The 19,613-nt window shown below is 32.7% G+C and overlaps 1 protein-coding gene across 1 annotated transcript; it reads left to right on the top strand.

The window, feature by feature from the left end:
• Nucleotides 1-285: 285 nt before the first annotated feature.
• On the top strand, nucleotides 286-12,642 carry LOC129900412 (ubiquitin carboxyl-terminal hydrolase 8). Its single transcript, XM_055975385.1, has 13 exons — nucleotides 286-583; nucleotides 1,687-1,935; nucleotides 2,550-2,691; nucleotides 4,304-4,363; nucleotides 4,441-4,536; nucleotides 5,485-5,820; nucleotides 6,351-6,491; nucleotides 6,618-6,788; nucleotides 8,037-8,294; nucleotides 8,492-8,640; nucleotides 10,428-10,976; nucleotides 11,582-11,855; nucleotides 12,137-12,642. Exons 1-13 carry the CDS (start codon nucleotides 495-497, stop codon nucleotides 12,251-12,253), a joined length of 2,631 nt encoding a protein of 876 aa, XP_055831360.1. The 5' UTR covers nucleotides 286-494; the 3' UTR covers nucleotides 12,254-12,642.
• Nucleotides 12,643-19,613: the final 6,971 nt, after the last annotated feature.

The raw sequence follows: 19,613 nt of genomic DNA, 5'->3' as shown, positions 1-19,613 counted from the left end.
ATTTAATGACATATTTGAGCCTTTTTTCCTTTCTCAAAATTCAATAACATGTTTGAGCATTTCTAAAAAAAAAATAAGGGACAAAAGACGGAAAAACTAGATAAATAAAAAAGACCACAGTATAGAACTAGCTGTATTAAGATAACACATGTACAGTCAAGATCAATCTGATCTGTCTTTTTTAGTTTTTTTTCCTGTTAAATTCTGAATTAAAAACAAATCTGTGGAAAACTATTTGATTAAGTAAACTATTTAAGTGTAAAAAAGAAAATATATAAGCATTCAATAATTTGGTGTATTTTTCATAAATATTCTTTCCCCTGAATCCTCTTCACAGAAAAAAGCTCCAATTGTTTCTCTGCAAAATCCGCCATTCCCTCATTCCTATAAAATGATGTACATTTTTTCTGCTGCAAATCTCTACCGCCATTTCTGTAACTCCGAGTCTTTCTCTCTCTGACCTTCTTTCTCTCTCTAGAATTCCGTCTATTCAAATGGATAACCCATCGGAGGATTCTTCTCAACAGCAACAGACCGAATCTTCTGTAAAAGATGACCAGCGAGTTTATTTCGTTCCTTACAGGTAAACCCACTTCCCCATTTTGTTTCTTCTTCTTGACCCATTCCTCATGCAACTGTTTATATATATATATGACAAACATAAAAGGATTCAAAATAAATAAATTGAATTCTACGGTTTTGCTTTTCTGAATTGGTAACATAAAAGGATTCAAAATAAATTAATTGAATTCTCCGGTTTTGCTTTTCTGAATTGATTTTACGATGTGGGTTTGATCCAATTCAGCCGAATCCGAATCTGAATCAGAGATATATCTGCATCCATGAGATAACGAGAAAGTTGAAACAAGTGCTGCTATTTTTTTTATTTTTTTTTATGTATTTGTTGTTTAGATTGGTAGCTGTATTAGCTTTAGTACATTGAGATGTTTTAGGTTTTTAATCACTTCTTATCTGCTGGATCAAATCGTGTTGTGGTTTTCTTTTTCTTTTTTTAGTTTCATTTGGATTGGTGATTGTCTGAGCTTTGTACATTGAAATTCTGTTGGTTTTTAATATATGTTGTTGGTTTTGCTCACCTCTTAGCCTTTGGATCGAATGTGTGTGTGTGTGTGTGTGAACTTTAGCATCAAAAAGTTATGGCCTTGGATTTTGGGTTTTGTTATATTTATGTTGTTAATAGTTGAGATGTAGTATCGGGAAGTTCCAATGAGATCTGAAAATGTTGGTTACCAGGGACTGTTTAATAGCGTAGTCAACTTCAAAAGAAGTTGACAAATTGTTCCATCTACATAAGATATAGGTTTATCGCACCGTATGTTGTCAGTTGAAATGTTGTTTCTCTTTATTATAAAAAGCTCTTATCAGTGGACGAAGAAGCTCTGTGGTTAGTGGGGGTAGAGGAGAGCGTGAAAGAAAAGAAGAAAATTGATGCTTGAGAGTGGTTGTTAAGAAGAAAGAGAATGTTTTAGTAGGCAGGATGGGGTAAATAGCCTGGAGACGGTATTTGCAGAAGTTATCTTTTGAAGTGTCTTCTCTGGGTAAGTTGTTTTGGTCTACATGTGTTTCCATGGAGTGGGTCAAAGTGTTACACATACATGTATCACAAGCTCCACAGGCACATATATATTTAGACCACTGCATTGAGAAAGTGTGTTTGCCATACAGGTGGTGGAAGGAGGCACAGGATTCAGCACCATCAGATGGGAAGTCAGCGATCTTGTATGCAGTAGCACCAGCTCCATCTTATGGAGGGCCAATGAAACTCATTGGCAACATATTTAGCCCAGACGTCGCATTTAACTTGAGGAGAGAGGATGAATCTTTGTCACAGAATCAGGAGAATGGTGAAGTTGGAGTATCAGGCCGGGACTATGCGTTGGTCCCTGGCGACATATGGTTGCAGGCACTCAAATGGTTAGTATTTATAACTCTGTTCTCTTTGTATTCCTTGAAATGCGTATGATGAAACCTTTTCTGATTGAGATTTACACTAAAGTTGTTGATCATTCTGAGAACCACTTGCAGTTAGTTTGTTGGTTTCTTCTGCTTTTGGCACCACTCACTTTTTCATTTCACATTAAAGAGGCCTCAAGCGTTTCGAGACTTCATTGTGGTTTCTAGTTGGATGATAATTCCCATTTGTAAATATATATTGTTAAATGCCTTGTTAGTGTATACGGAAGCTCATTATATAAAGCATTTATAATTTCACTCCGGAAGAACCACCATTTGTTCTTTCAGCTTTAAAATGCTAAGCTCACTCAATTAACCCTCTTCCTTATTTCCTTTGTTTCTTTCTTTCTTTTCTATTTGGGAGGTGGTGGTGGGGTAATTTGTAATTGATTATTTCACTTTCTTTTTTGGTGTTTCTTCACATTTAAGAAAGGGAATCTGTCTTTGGATCCCAGTAACAGGATATTTATCACGTTAATAATTTCATGCGTCTCGAACTATGTAAAAGGTAAAAGTTGATCTCTTCATTATAGAGTGCTGATTTGTTTGATTGGAATTGCTCCCTCCTATTTCAGGCACAGTAACTCTAAAGCTGCTGCTAAGAATGGAAAAAGCTTTTCAGCTACAGATGAGGATATTGCAGATGTCTATCCTTTACAGCTGAGGCTTTCTGTTTCGCGGGAAACCAGTTCCTTAGGAGTCAGGATAAGCAAAAAGGTAAACAATAACTTGTTGAATTTCTAATTCTCTCTATCATTCCAATGAGATTTGTACTACCATAATATCAATAGAGTGCATAATCATATGATCTTTTCGGTATTGCCCTTGGCTACCCCCTCAAGAAGCTGGCTTTCTTTTTCATCAGCTGCTTCATCATCTTTCATCCTTCAGTTTTATTGTTACTGTTGATTGTTGAAACTTTCAGAAGGAACTAAGATGGGCATGCCCAATATATCAACTTTAAGAACAAGGGTTATGCATGAATTCCTCTATTGTCATCCTCATATGAAATACTAGGAAGGGAAATAGCTGTTAAACTTCTCCCACTTTTGTTTTATAGTTAAATATTAATCAATACATACACTTTGTGGTGTTGAGTTATGCAAATAAATGAGAAGTACGTTGATTTGATATATATTCATTTCCTGATATAGTGGGCTATAAATTTTGCATGGTAATTTTCGATTTCACATGCATGCATTAACAATGATATTAATCCTATTGCTATTTATATAATTCACTTGAAGCATTTGATGCTTGTAATTCCCAATTCCAAAATTGCTCTTCAGGAAATTATGACCACAACGAGAGTTCTAGAGTAGAGTCTTTGTGAAAATGATACAAGAAAGGACACTTTTCCATTATTATGTTATCTTTCTAGCAAAGTGAATTACTCTAGAGTTAAATTGCATAGACAGGTGCGAACAATGTAAGGCAGTGTGATATTCAGAATGATGTGCAAATATATCCTTTTGTATGTCTCTAGCTATGACCTGAAATTAGTATACTGATACAAACACCCCCTCCCTTTCCCATGTCTGGAGCAGAAGAAATTATGTGGTTGGGAATCAATCAGTTTTAAGATAACATAGGAGACTCAAACAGGTTTATCCACTTAATTTAAATCTGAAGTATTAGCAGAATCATCTAACCACCTAAATAGCTTGGAAGGACTATATACCATAACTCAAGGATTCCCTGACTTAGTCCACCTTTATCAATCTTGATCACTATAGGCTAAGAGGAAATGGTAACAAGCCAGTGGCATTGCAACCATGGTTTGAATAAACTGTTCTAGTTGATACAGCTGAGGATTGTGTATTGAAACTACATCGGAGAGTGAAGAAGTAAAATAGCTAGAGAATTTCATATTTTATTAAACTAATGGGAAATAATTAGAGAAAAGGGTCACATGTGAAGATAGACTAAAATAATTATGTTTGTTCGAACAAAGTTCTCTTACAGTTAAGACAAATTTCTTTGTGTATCCATGGTCTTTCCATGCTACTTCATATTTATCATCCACCCAAATGTTGATGCTAGTTTGAGCTCTTTTTCTCTTAACACGTTATTGTCAACTTGTCCTTTACTGCCTCAGCTTGTGTTCACAAAAATGTAGCCTCCAAAAGTACCTCATTTTACTAAGTAGTTGGAATAACTTGATTACATTTTGTAAGTGTTGCATATTAGACGTTTGCAGTTTTTTCTTTGGACAATGTTTCTTGTTTTATCTTGCAATATATCCTCACCTATGCTTTGGAGTTCAGTTGCACTGGTTTATATCCTTTAGAGTCTAGTTTTTACATTTATTTTCTCACATTTGATTCAGGACAATACAGTCGAATGCTTTAGAAGAGCCTGCAGAATTTTTAGTGTGGATACAGAACCCGTAAGTTCCAATATTTTTGTTAATCAATTGCAAGGGTCTGTTTGAGAAGATTAATGGCATTTTGGTTTTTTCTGCAGTCAAGGATTTGGGATTTATCTGGGCAGACAGCGTTGTTTTTTTCAAATGAAAATAATAAGATGATCAAAGACTCTCAGAAACAGTCCGAGCAAGATGTATGTAGTTCCAACTTTGTCATAATTCATGACTAACCAATTAAAAGTCGACCAATGCTTCTGCAGCATCTGTAATTATTTTTTCTGTCTTGCATTAGGAAATAAATTTGGTTAAACTTTTCTCTGGTTGTTTTCTAATTAAGTTTTTAAAGCAGATTATTCTATTTCTTCATCCAGTGTTTGTTCATGAAAAGGGTTACAGTGATAAAGGGGATGAATATGCTCACTTCAAACTCCATCTAGGATTGAAGTGATGAAAGTTTCTCCAGCATACTGGGAGATGATTTGGTTTTCTATATAAGTGTTTGCTTTTTCTTGAGCATGGATCAATTCTTAGCCCATTAAATTTACCGCCGTACTGATCATCTGTTAGGGGTGCAAGGGAGTTATTCATCCAATAGCAGTAGATGTGCTCTTTCCATGTACTTTAAATGACGTACACCTTAAGAAGATTTAGCTCTTTTAATTTACTGTGGGAAAAGAGAAAAACACAAAAAACGAGGCTGTTTGTCTAACAATCCGCTTATAAACCCATTTGGTTCGGCGAACTAATGAGTAATTAGTTTGTGCTGCTTTTAGCTGGATATAAGATTACAAAAACATGGACTATTTGGTAGTTGTTTCTTCCATTTGTGGAATTTATTACCAGTTTGCTTCATCATCATTGATTAGTTTTGTGTTTTCTTTGATTGTGTACCTGTGAAACAATTGAGAAGGATGCCAAAGTTTTTGCTGTTTTATTTTTTCTGTTTTCCTTGTATGTTACCAGTTACCTAAGCTTTCGTAGTAATCCGTTATCATTCAAATTTCAAGGCATTAGTTGGTTATTGTTCATCTTACAGTCTTATTAGTGACTCTAGAATTATGTGTTTAATGGTTTGTGCCGTCAATAAGCAAGAAATGATTTGGACAGACTTCTTATTTTGTCTTAATATTTTTGCTTTGCAGCTGCTCTTGGAGTTGCAGGTTTATGGGTTATCAGATTCTGTTAAAAATAAAGCAAAAAAGGATGAGATGTCAATGCCATACCTTAATGGTTCTTCTCTTCTGATGAATGGTTCTGGCAGTGGTATAACCTCTAATCTCACTAGGAGCAGTTCGTCATCCTTTTCTGGAGGTTCATGTGAAGCTGGTACCTTGGGTTTGACTGGATTGCAAAACCTAGGGAACACCTGTTTCATGAACAGTGCTCTTCAGTGCCTTGCACATACACCAAAGCTTGTTGATTACTTTCTCGGGGACTACAAGAGAGAAATAAATCATGACAACCCATTGGGAATGAATGTAAGCAATCTTGAGCATTTCAAGATCATTGCAGCTTGCTTGAGATGTTTTCTTCAGTTCTCTATGAATAATTCAATGTTAAGATCCCTTAACCTATCGTAGTTTATGTTTGACTGGAAAAGTAAAGAGAGAAATTCAATTGATTACTCCCAAGGCGAACAACAACATACCCAGTGTAATCCTTTTTTTTTAATTTTTTTTTTTTTTTTTACTTTTATAAATACCAAGTGTAATCCCACAAGTGAAGAATTCATTATTTTCCTCCAACCGTGTTTGGTTATCTTGGAGAAAAAGTAAAAAAGATATACGTATCCATTCCATTCAATTTCATAGATGTTAAAAAAAAATTTGGCTCGGAAGGTATTCAATCTCTCCAATTTTTGTTTCTTACCAAACACGGGAAAATAAAGTTACCTCTTTTACATTTCCTCCTCCTTCCCACCTCAATTCACCCCAACCAAACATTGTGTTCTATTATGTCTCCTTACACATTTTTTTTTGCCTAAGTTCCTCACTTTAAATTATTTCAGGGAGAAATTGCCTCTGCTTTTGGTGAGCTTCTGAAGAAATTATGGGCTCCTGGAGCGAGTCCTGTGGCACCTAGAGCATTCAAAGTACAGCTCGCTCATTTTGCTCCTCAATTCAGCGGCTTCAATCAGCATGATTCTCAGGTCCAATTTCAGTCCTTCCTGTTGGATTTAGTTTCCGAGTTCAGGTCATTTATTCATACTCTCTTTTCGTGTCCCTCATTTTGTGGGCATCTTTTGACATCTGATTATCCTTGTGTATATCTGCAGGAGGTCTTAGCTTTTCTATTGGATGGACTCCATGAAGATCTGAACCGCGTTAAGAATAAACCTTATGTTGAAGCTAAGGATGGAGATGATCGTCCAGATGAAGAGATCGCTGATGAATACTGGAACTATCATCGGGCTCGTAATGATTCCATCATAGTGGACGTGTGCCAAGTGAGTAACACACGATGCTTTCTCATATCTCACTAGAAGTAGTAAACGTTTTATCTCACTAGCACCCAAAGGTCTCTTGTCTCTCACTGCCAAAAGTTGGAAATCGTTGATTTCATTTCAATATCGACATGAAAAGCAAGCAGAGTGATTACTATCTGGAACTATACTGAATGTTATCACAACTGTTTGGGGAAGTTTAAACAGTGTTCCTAAAGCTTGATTCAAATGCCCTAGATATTTTGTCTAGATTCTCTGCTTTATTTATCAATAAAAACTCTTTATCTCATCCAAAAGAAATCGACACAATTTATCTTGAGATTCAAACATATTATACTTATGGTGAATTCTTATACTATTTGTTGATGCAAAAATTTGGGTCAAATCTTCTTAAAAGGAAAATTTTCTAGAATGAAATCCTGAACAAAGATATGAATTTTGGATTCAGGTTTATATTAAAACACATTAGTTTGATATGTGTTGCTCCCTTTTCTCTAAATGGTCTCTGCATTTTCCTTTAAATGTCTTTGTGAGTATTACTTAAATGTCCCTAAAAAGAAATAAGAAGAATATCCAGCCTTTTAACTGCAGTAAAAAAAAAAGAAAGTAAAACGTATGTTCTTTTACAAGTTTAATTATATGAAATCTCGAACAACCTACCTTATCCGGAAAACCCATGAAAATTTGAACCTTCTGAATTGTGCTAAACATTTATGCAGTCTATAGGCATTAAGTGCTTGGAAGGAATTGGTCTTTTTATTTGTTATGTGGTCTATGTCGGTATATAATCTCTAGACTCATCTTCGACCAATCAGCTGTGAGATAAAGCTTTGCACTTCTAAGATAGTTTTCAACTACAACACATTGAGGACAGCTTGTCTTTTCTTATTATTTAAGTTTTTTATTTTATATTAATAAAGTTGACTCTAGCACCCAAGGGTGTGGCCTAGTGGTCAATAAAGTGAGTTGAGAACCATGAGGTATCATGTTTTAATCCCTGCAAAAGCAAAAACACAAGGTGATTCCTGATAGTGTTACCAGGTACCTGTGTTAGTGGCAGGTAGCAGGTACCTCGTGGCATTAGTCGAGGTGCTTGCATGCTAGCCTGGAGTTAATGTTTTCCAGCAGGTCATGATTTGCCTATGACCCTTAGGAGCATTTAGACATCTACTTCATCTGAATCTTTTTTTCCTGTGCATTTGTACAAATTTCTTGTAGTCTTATTTCTCAGAGCTTATTCAATTGTTGCAGGGTCAATATCGTTCCACATTGGTCTGTCCTGTTTGCAAAAAGGTCTCCATCACGTTTGATCCATTCATGTATTTGTCACTGCCTCTGCCATCTACATCTATGAGGTCGATGACTCTCACAGTTATAAAAAGTGGCAGTGATCTTCAGATATCTACATTTACAATCACTGTTCCCAAGGATGGAAAGCTTGAAGATCTAATTCGTGCTTTGAGTGCTGCATGCTCTTTGGAGGCTGATGAGACCCTTTTGGTGGCTGAGGTTAGTGCATAGTTTCAAACAAGATGAGAAATGGTCTTATGTATTCCAAGTTGTTGCTTGGTTCCTGTTTTCTAAATAAAACTTATTTCCAGCTCTTATATACGGTGTGTCGGATAGTCAAGTAGTTTCCTTTTTTTTTCTTTCTATTTTCAAAATAAAATTCTATTTCTAGCTCTTACACTATTTACTGGTCACAGATATACAACAACCGCATTATACGTTATCTTGAGGAGCCAGCCGATTCATTATCTTTAATAAGAGATGGTGACCGACTTGTTGCTTATCGGTTGCACAAGGGTACCAAAGAAGCCCCCTTGGTTATGTTTACACATCAACAGATTGATGAGTATGCCCCGACTTTATTCATAATTTGGGCATTATCTTTTTTCCTTTGAAGTTCATCAAACATTTACTAGTCATTTTACGGACGTGTCTTACATGCACAGCTATGTTTCAAAGTTAGAAAAAAAAAGCACTCCGACTGTGGTGGCAGGGTTTGGTTGTGGGTATACTTTATGATTACAATTGCTTAAAAGAATTGACAAAATGTTTTCTGCAGAAAATATATGTTGTTACTAGTAATGTAGTAATGTGTCAACGTTATTCTCACAACCAATCCTTTGAAAAAGGGCATATATGACAATTATGAGGTTACAGAATTACTTGCCAAAATATCGAATTTACCTTAATTTTAGAGCAAGTGATGTCTGATTTGTTGTATTTCAAAGTGTTCAGTTTTAAGTTAATGCGATTACAACCAGTCTTTTGTTAGGAAGGAGCATTCACTTCAGACTGTCTTCTGTGAGAAAAAAATAGAAGTAGTCGAGTAGAAAGCACTATCTTAAGATCATAATGAAGCTTGTTTTGTTTCTGGTAGTTGGCCCTCTCGGCTGCTAGGAATACATGTTTGCTCAAATTTTGACTACTTTATCTACTTACCAAAAAGTTGAAATAAAAAAGATCCATTGAACAGTCTAACAAAACAACTTTATCATAACTTCGGAAAGCATTGAAATGTTGGTATGATCTATCATGTTGGGATCGCTATACTTGTGCTTGTAAGCATCACTAAGGAGTGTAGGAAAAATAGCTGTTACTCTTTTGATTGAATATTGAAAATTCTATAATATCATACGAACAATTTCAACTGTTTCAGCTAGTCTCAATGTTGGTGTTTCTATGGCCAAGAACTAAAATATTGTTCTTCAAATATCCTTTTTACATTTTAGCCAGCTGAGTGAAATTAAGATTTTTCCTTTTTTTGATGATGGAAAACTCCTTCTGGAGCCACCCTTAGGACCAACCACAACCCTTGAACTCGAGGATAATGGGCCCCTCTTCCTACCATTCTCACGTAAATACCAAGCTTAGTTCGTATAGAACGGGGTTCAAACTTGTGACATAAGCCACAAGTCTCTCAATCTTTGCCACTTGAACTAAGCGGGGTGTGAAGATTAGGATATTTATGAATTGCCTTTTCCAAAAAAGTTTTCGCAATCTGTTAGTTTAGGAGAGTGGGTGATTAATCATGGTAACTCTAACTCAAGATAGTTGAAAGAGAAGGTTGTTAGTTGCCATATATACTTGTACAACAACATACCCAGTGTGGTTCCACAAGTGGGGTATTGGGAGTGTGGAGTGTACACAGATCTTACCCCTACCTTTGTGGGGTAGAGAGTGTTTTTGATAGTTGCCATATACTTGTATCATGTATAAAGTAAAAGTGAGGTGGTATATCTAGTAGTATTGAACATGCTCGGTCTTAACTCACTTCACCTGAATGCATTACAAATTATCATTGTGCATGGTTCTTGGAGCAACATGTAGCTGAAATGATGTGTGTTATCCTTCTAGATTATGTGGACAATCATGAAGATGCAAAAGGGAAACTATTGCTTTTTTCATGCATCTTAACTACTGAAGTTTTTCATGTTGTGGAATTTCCTGTTGTTTTTTTTAAATGTTTTTTTTGTTTTGTTTTGCTGTTTTAACTTTAGATCTGTTAAGCTGGAAAGATTCTCATAATGGACCGCAGCTTATTAAATAAGATGGCTGATATTTCTCTTGGGAAAAAAAATCTTTTCCTTGCTTCCTTTTCCCATTCTAGCAATCTAATAAGGACTGCATGTGCAGGCATTACACATACGGGAAGCTGACTTCAAATTGGAAGGCATTTGGTATTCCACTTGCCGCACATTATAGAGTTCTTAAAGGATCTGATGTCTGTAGTCTTTATCTGCAGTTACTTACACCATTCTTAGTCCAAAATAGAGCCCAGGCGGATGAACATAACTTTGATAGAAGTTCTACTGAAGTATGTATAGACATGGAACCTGATGACAAAAGAGTTAATGGGTTTCCAGAAAGCATTGCTGAGGAAAATGTTGCCGAACATTTGGATATGGAATTTCATTTTTACATATCAGATGATAAGGCAATCGCTAAAGGGCCTGAGATTGTAATGAATGAGCCATTACAGTCCACAGATATCCCTGGACGGTTAAATGTACTTGTAAATTGGTCACCAAAAATGCTTGAAAAATACAATACAAGCCTTTTCAGCTCACTGCCAGAAGTTTTCAAATCTGGTTTTTTTGGCAAACGACCTCAAGATTCTGTCTCCCTGTATAAATGTCTTGAGGCGTTTCTGAAGGAAGAGCCTCTAGGGCCAGAAGATATGTGGTAAGTATGCAGCTCCTTCACTTCTGTGATTATACTCCATTTATACACAAGTTATTTATTTATAAATTATAAGATTTCTTGAAATGGTTCTCTTTTTGCTTCTGTTTTGGTTTGTGCTAACAATTATAAATCCTCAACATTTGTAAATACGTAACTGTATTCTCCCAATGATACAAATTTTATTTTAATTAGGTCAATATTCTCCTCCACATCTTGATTGCTTATAGTGCTTAAACCGTTCTTATTAGCCTCAACCAAATTGGACCTTGACTTTGTAACATAGCATGAACAGTATCCTTCAAACCTCTAGTTCAGTTATGTTAAAGAAATGAAGACATTCGCTGATGCTGTCATATAACACTTCTATTAATTTTCTGCACATTGTGCTTCAAGTGTAGCTCTTTGTTTCTTGTATATTCAAAGCAACCATGCACAGTTTTTTAGATAATAACATTCAGTTAGTATTTACCAGGGGCCACTTCTGGCAATGACAGTCACATTCATTTATTTGCGCCATTCACTTGGGAAATATGAATATGATCTGCCTAACATTCTTAGTATGAATATGATCTGTCTAATGTTTTTTGTTTCATATCCAACATTAGGTTCTGCCCTGGATGTAAGGAGCATCGCCAAGCCACCAAGAAGTTGGATCTTTGGAGACTGCCGGAAATTCTGGTCATCCACCTGAAGAGGTTCTCATATAGCCGGTTTCTGAAAAACAAGTTGGAGACATATGTTGACTTCCCCACTCATGATCTAGATTTATCCTCATATATGGCCTACAAGGATGGAAAATCTTCCTATCAGTATATGCTTTATGCAATTAGCAACCATTATGGAAGCATGGGAGGGGGTCACTACACTGCGTTTGTTCATGTAAGTGGTGCTACTACTTTAATTACCTTGCTTCTTTTGCTTTCTTTCGATTCTCTTCTAATGTAAAATGGGAACTTTTTAACCTGATAAAATTAGAATACTAAAGATCAGCATATGCATTTGCATGTGTCTCCATTGTATATTGAACTTTAAACTTTAGTCATGCAACTTCATTCTGTTATCATCTGCATCATCAAGAATATGCAAGAAAGGACCTTTCCAGTATTCCCAATTTAATTCAAATATTCTAACTAGTTTTTCTTTTTCTTCTAATAATGTAGCAAGGTGCTGATCGGTGGTATGACTTCGATGACAGCCATGTGTCTCCCATCAGCAAAGACAAGATCAAAACCTCGGCGGCCTATGTTCTGTTTTATAGACGAGTTGAAGAAACCTAACATTAGATGATAGTTACTAAACATCAAGGCTTGATTTATCTTTTCGCAAAGCCTTACAGGAATCGGTTTGGTTTCAACATTCTCTGACCTTTGGCATCATCTAATTTAGTTGTAGTTTTGAGTCAAAAAGAATCTAGTGAAGTGGTGACCATGGTTATGTAGCAGTGTAGCAAAGAGGGAAAGAAATTAAGGTTTTTATTTCCATAGTCGTTTTTAATAGAAGATACTTTTTCCTTTTATCATCGCAACAGATCAGAAACTAGTTCGGAACAGATTGCTTATGCACAGGAAAGGAAGCAAAAAAAAGGTAAGGTCTTTTATGACATGAAGTTATTGAATGTCATTATATAGGAAATTACATTAATTTCATTTTGCAATTTTGGTGATGATTTTCACTGTGCATTATACTTGGGGTTGTAGCTTCTGTTTCCACCTTTAATCTATAGTTTCACATTCGTACAACTCTTTGTGCTTCTTTTGTAACTAAAGTGAAATATATGGTATAGTGAGTCCTGCAATAGAAATAAAAGAATGCGACTATGTGCATCTTTTGTTACTAAAAATGGAGCTTTACTTACTTTTTTTTTTTAGTATAAAAAGGTCATTTTAGTATAAAGTAAAATTTAGGTATACATACGATTTGGAAATAGAGGGAGTACTACCAAGAGGTGTGGTGGGACGGATATGATCATTATAAGAGATATCGAGTTTGAGCTCTAAAGAGGGAATAGACATGCAAGTATGCCAATAAATATGTCTATATTATTGTAACCAATGTGAAAGGGAGTAAACATCAGCTAGATTGGTGGTTCTTGTTGAATCTCATTAAACCTAAATTTATTTTCAATATCTGGTGGGTCTATACTATAATAGGAAACCCCCAAAAGGCACTACTCTTTAGTTTTCTTGACTGTCCTTTAAACTATTTTCACGGTATGAGGTGATAGTATCATAGATGAGTAGTAGCTACTTCAATCACTAACAACAAATTTGAAGATTTCTTTTTGTTTAACTATTTGATATTCGAAATTCTCCTGAAATACAGAACATATACAACTGTGTTATGGTCGGAACATGATCCCGACATTAACATATCCATACTATAACATTCTAGCTCCAGGTAGAAGTGGAGCTTACCAAATAGGCAGATGATTCTACATTTGTGTAAACATTTAGGAACGAACGCGAGCTAGATTGAAACGCTACTTAATTCACCCCTTCTTGGTAGTGACTAATGAGTTTAAGGACCCATTTGGCCATAAAAATTATTTACTTTTTTTGAAATAATCTTTTTTACTCTACTTAAAAATTAATATTTGGTCTGAAATTTGAAGTTGTATTTTTAAATTTGGAAAGCAATTTTTTACTTGTTTTTCAATTCATTTTTTCACTTTTAAAATTGTAATTAAGTATATTATTATTTCAAATAGTTTTTGCAAAAAATATAATCAAACACAACCCCCTTTTTATTCTCTAAGTTCATCTTTAGAGAATTTCTCTATGCATTATTAATTATTGTATTACAATCACTGAATAACTTGTTTCTTAATTAGCCATCATTCCCTAACTAAGTTTATTAATTTCAACTCCGTTAGAAGGTTAAATAAAAAAGGGAGTGGGGGGTTGTATGCAGTGCTATAACGAAAATGAAAAATTGCATATATCTATAGATTCCAATCCAAGCTATAGTGGAAGCAAAAGGAACATTTCGATCGCCTAACGCTTAAGTATTGATTCCTGCATCAAATCGGCACATAATTCTACATTTTATTATTTCGGAATTATTATCCTTTATGCTTCGTGCCTAACCATGCTTTGATAAAAGCTAGGTAGCTACTCCTTTAATTTTGGCATAGTACTGTTTTGACATGACAGACTAATATGAGTTACAAGAAAATGAAGAGCAAAGCAAGTATACCTCAGAAACCTACCAATCAGTACTAGAGCCCCCACTCCACATTAACTTCCAAAATACCAACAAACATGATTTGACGTTACAGATTCTGCAGACTTAATGCCCATATCTTTTTTTTTAAATTGAAGAGAAATTTGATTTTGTTTTGTACCTCTTTTATAAATTTATTTTTATCATTTTTATATATAGAAGTTCTAAAAAGTCAACATATTGGGTTCAATTTATAAGTAGTCATAAAAGAATAACAAAAAAAAAAAAACGTAAGAAATAGTAATAGGACACAACAAAATTTGCAAGCATAAAAATTCTTCAAATTATTGAGTTTAACAAAATGATAAAGAAGGGCCAAAAAGAAATAAAAGTTAGTTGAGGGTTCCATGATTGTGTCTAATCTTTTCAGAAGTCATTGACACTTTATATAGTACGTGGTCTTTTCATTTCCTGAAAGCTTACTAAGCACATAAATCTTGGTAGCTAGCTAGAGCTAGGGTTATATAATAATAATAATAATAATAATAATAATAATAATAATAATAATAATAATAATAATAATGATAATGATAATGAAAAGCTAGGCTTATAATTTGGTGACCACGTTAATTTTGTCCACGCATGTCAGAGTCTAAAACATTTTATTTGGTCTACTCTTCTTTAGCTTAGAAATATTATTTTGAAGTGTTAGAATTAGGACAACCGGAATAAATTTTAAAAAAATACTAGTCAATGTAGTTATATGAAATAGGAAATTTAAATAATTCTCCCTCCGTTTTATTTCATATCACGTCGACATTATTTCCTTTATTCCTTATTAACCTGTTCAGAAAGTAATCATATCTAAAGGCCATAAGTTTAAATTATTCCATCAGTCTCATTTTATGTGATGCCCTTTTTTTTAATCCGTTTCAAAAAAATATATCATTTTATTATAATTAAAATTATTTTAATTTTTAATTTTTTTTTTACCCATAATGAAATAATTTATAATCACATATTTATCTAAATTATTTTAAATCACGAATTTTAATTTTTTTTCTTAAATACCATGCCAAGTTAAACAGTGCCACATAAAATGAAACTTAGAGAGTATTTTTATTTTTATTTTTTATGTGTTTCCTAAATTTCATGCATAGTTAAATTATATCATCCAAATTACAATAGGGGGGAGCAACTTTTATATATTATTCCTCCATCTTATATTAATTGTCAAAATTACTAAAAATATTTATTCTAATTTACTTGTCATTTTACAAAATCAAGATAAAGATCAGTAACTTTTATCCCATTTTATCGTTAGTATTTTTATTGTTGTTGTATTCAAAGCCACCTTCATGATGGGGTTTAATTAGACGGCCTCTACCTTGTATATTAAAATTCAAAAAGAGAATACTCGTATACGAAGATATATGATGCCTAACCTTTTCGAAGAAATTTTATTGTTGTATTGGACGATCATGATACTTTTTAAAAATTGAATTTTTTTAATCAATGAAGGAACATTATCACCATTTTTATTTAATAAGATACCAATAAGTAGGTGACATGTATTGCCCATTGTGCTATAGATATTTTTTCAAAGACAGTTTTGTCACTAAGCAAAACTTAAAGCCATAGCTAGGGCTCTCCGTTGATGAGAGTAGTCTCTCATGATTACACTTAGCTTCAAAAAATTAAGTACTACCAATTAAACATTATGTACCACATCACTAAACTTAAACTTGCTAGATCTCTTTTTTATTCCGATAACTCGAAATTAAAGTTAGGAAATCTTCACTTGTCCATATTAATCAGCCCACTTATTCATTTATTTTTAGTACATCGAGTGAAAAATCAAAAAAAGAAAAACTAACGTACAATTTACTAGAAAGATTAAGATAAAGTAGTAAAAAAAACTATTTACAATTTTTTAAGAAACATGTCTAAAGAAAAAATGTGATAATTAATATGAGATGAATATATATATATATATATATATTACCTGCTATAACATAAATAAATAATATTATACTGACAATGTATATTACGTACATTACACTCCATTATTAATCCGGTCATAGCATATAACACATATATGACTCGATCCAGGGACGGCTCAACGAAATTGGTGGCCTAAAGCCAACCCGTAATGAGAGGCCTTAAATATTTCATGTTCATGAAGTCTATTTATTTTTGGAACAATACACAAGTACCCCCCTCAACTATAACCGAAATCGCTAGGATACACCTTAACTATATATGAATTCTATTACCTCCTGAATTTTTTTAAAGTGTAAGAAACACACTCTTCAGTGTGAGGTGGCACAGAGAGTGTATTCACTTTTTTGGAGGCATGCAAGAGACGAAAAAGAAGTATTAAAATCTGATTAATTTGGACACATATCCATTTTTAATTGGATATTTGCATTATTAATTAATACACATAAGTAGTTAACATTAAAACTTAAGTTGATATCTTTTTAATTAATTTTTTTTTCATTATGAAATAGAACCCAATTTTATTATTTTTAGAAATATAAATATTTTTTTCACAACATACTTAAATTGCCGGTGATCTTTTTTCAGATATTTTATCAATTTGTATAATATCGGAAGAATTTATCTTTTTATTTTTATTTTTTACTCAAACACATAACATGAAATTCGAGAAAAAAATTGCATATTAGAGATTTAATTTAGGCAATATATGGTGAACACAATTTAAATTAAATTTCTTTTTTTTAAAAAAACAATTTATTAATTTTTAATTTTTTTTTAGATCTAACGAATTTTTATTTTTTTTGGATTTGAAGATTTTTTAATTCTTTTTAGATTTAACGATTTTTAATATTTTTTTTAGATTTGATGATTTTTTTTAGATCTGACGATTTAGTGATGTGGTGCCGATGTAAGGATGATGTGGAGACGAGTGCTTCATGTGAGTGATTATATAGGTAAATAATTCAGAGGGATAATAGGACCCATGTATAGTTAAGGTGTGTCCTAGCAATTTCGGTTATAGTTGAGGGGGTACTTGTGTATTATCCCTTTATTTTTTAAAAAACTTTTTTTAGATGTATAGTTATTAATAACCTTTTTATAATCTTTTTTATAATTGATTTTTCAATTGATAATTTATATATTATTGATATTAAGTAAATTTTGTGAGTTCTAATTTTGAAAAGTTCTTTCCGAAAATGCAATTGTTACAAGGATTATTAATATTATGTTACAGGCAATATATAAATTTGGAAATTAGTGAAGTTTTTTTGTTAAATCTTATTGAGTATATCAATTAAAATATTATATTTTATTTGTACCATTTTCGATATATGATTTGGGTTATTTATGCAACAAGTTGTAACAATGGTTATATCAGTTTTAATCGCAAACTTGAAGGGTATATCAAGCCCTTTTTCCTACTTTTAATTATAAAATTAGTCTAAACTATCAATATTTGAGTAAAATTATGTTAAGAAATTTTCATAATTAAGACTTGTTTGTTTATCTCTTGACCTTGTGATTTGTATTCTTTTACCACTAGATGAAAAATTAAAAATATTTTTCATATGCTTCGTATTATCCAAATTAATTTTAAATTTTTGTAAAAAATATATTAAAAATTATTCATTTTTTTACTATAAAATATTTTTTTTTAAAAAAATAATTTATAAATCTACTATTACTAAAAGATGATGTTCCAAAAAATAAGGGACCTAAAGCATTTGCTTTACTTGCTTCACACTAAGGCCGGGACTGACTCGATCGATCGACTAGTAGAGAAATAAATAAAGAGGGAATGACATATTCCAAAAATGGAGTAATTTGTTGTGGTGACGTATATTTCGAAATAGTTGTAAGTGTATTTTCAGTACCATATTCATTCATACCTTAAATGGTAAGTAATGGCGTGCATGACTTTTGCTGCCACAAAACCTTCGTTTAAAGCTGCTGTGTATTTAAAGCTAAGGCCATAGAGGTTTTATATTAGTTTAGCTTATTTGGTCCCATCCCTTCATTTTTCATCTAATTAATCTGACGTTGACTCATCAAAACATGAAATGTTACTATCAACTCTCTCTCTTTCTCTCTTTCTCCATGTGTGTGTGAGTGAGTGTACATTCATGGGTGTACAGTCAGCATTCGTAGCGGTGGAGTAATTTTTTTTTTTAAGAGATTCAAAATATGAAGAGTAGACATACAAATTAGTTGAATTGGTTCGACATCTATTATATATACATAAAATATTATTTTAATTATATATAAATAGTATAATTTTCTATCGAAAATGGTTCGATTAAACCCTCTAAACTCAAGTGGCTCCGCTACTGATGTATTTGCGTTTGATCAGGTGATTGAAATTTCTCTATTCTTAATAAGAATTCTCCGATTTAAGCTTTTAAAGTAGATAAATGCTTCAACATATATTATTATATTTTGCCAATAGTAGGCCTTAAGGCTGTTCATGATTCCATTTGGCTCGCATTCATCGGTTTGGTTCAATTTTAATTAAGAAACATAATAATCGATGGTTCTCTATTTTTTTCTGATCATTTTCGTACTTATAATCCGTGATGGAAAAATTTCTTAACATTTATAAGCTTTAATAAAGTAAATAAAAATTGATAAGAAATACAAAAAAATATATGCAGGTAAATCTGATAATTGTTTCAGCCTATTAGAGATTTTTTTTAAGATCATGAAAATAGTGTACGAATTACGAAGTAATTATAAAATTTATTTATATAAAATAATTTTTTTTATATATATATATAATTATAAAATATTTGTATATAACTTATCGATTTAGTTCGATTTGTTTTTAATAAAATCAAACAAAATAAAATATTATTGATTTTTTAAAACTTAAATCCAAACAAAATCAAGCGAAACTAAATAAAAATTAATTAATTTAATTAATTTTTAATTTGAATCAGTTTTTGATCAAATCGTGAACACGTACTCAAGTAGGCTAGCTATACTCATCGCTGAATTAGTTTGAATACCATATGACTAAAAAGTCTCTCCCTCCCTCCCTTTCCCCTAAAATAAAATTAATTAGGAATATATATTTTAGAATCAAGTGATTTATAAGATAATTACTGAATCTCTGTCATAAGTGTTACAGTCTACAGAGTAAACTGATAAGTAACATGTATTAGAAGAACACGTCCAACTTCAAGTAACATTTTCTAGTTTAGATTAGGGGGGGGGGGAGACAGAGGGGAGTAGGGGGGTTCGATCAAAAACATAATTTAGCATTAGGATATAAAATTATAACATTAATATATTTGCAATAAATTAGATTGATATAATTTATGATTAAGTTATATAGTTTAAAAACTATATTATAACAAATAGTTGTAATGCTATATAAGATCATCAGCATGAATATCGTATTAAAAATTTTCTTTCATACCAAACACACCTTAAGTGTGCTCACACAAAAAAACGAAAGAATAATAATAATAG

This window comes from Solanum dulcamara, chromosome 8 (assembly GCF_947179165.1).
Source record: "Solanum dulcamara chromosome 8, daSolDulc1.2, whole genome shotgun sequence".
NCBI lineage: Eukaryota > Viridiplantae > Streptophyta > Magnoliopsida > Solanales > Solanaceae > Solanum > Solanum dulcamara.
This window is presented reverse-complemented; position numbering and strand designations above follow the sequence as displayed.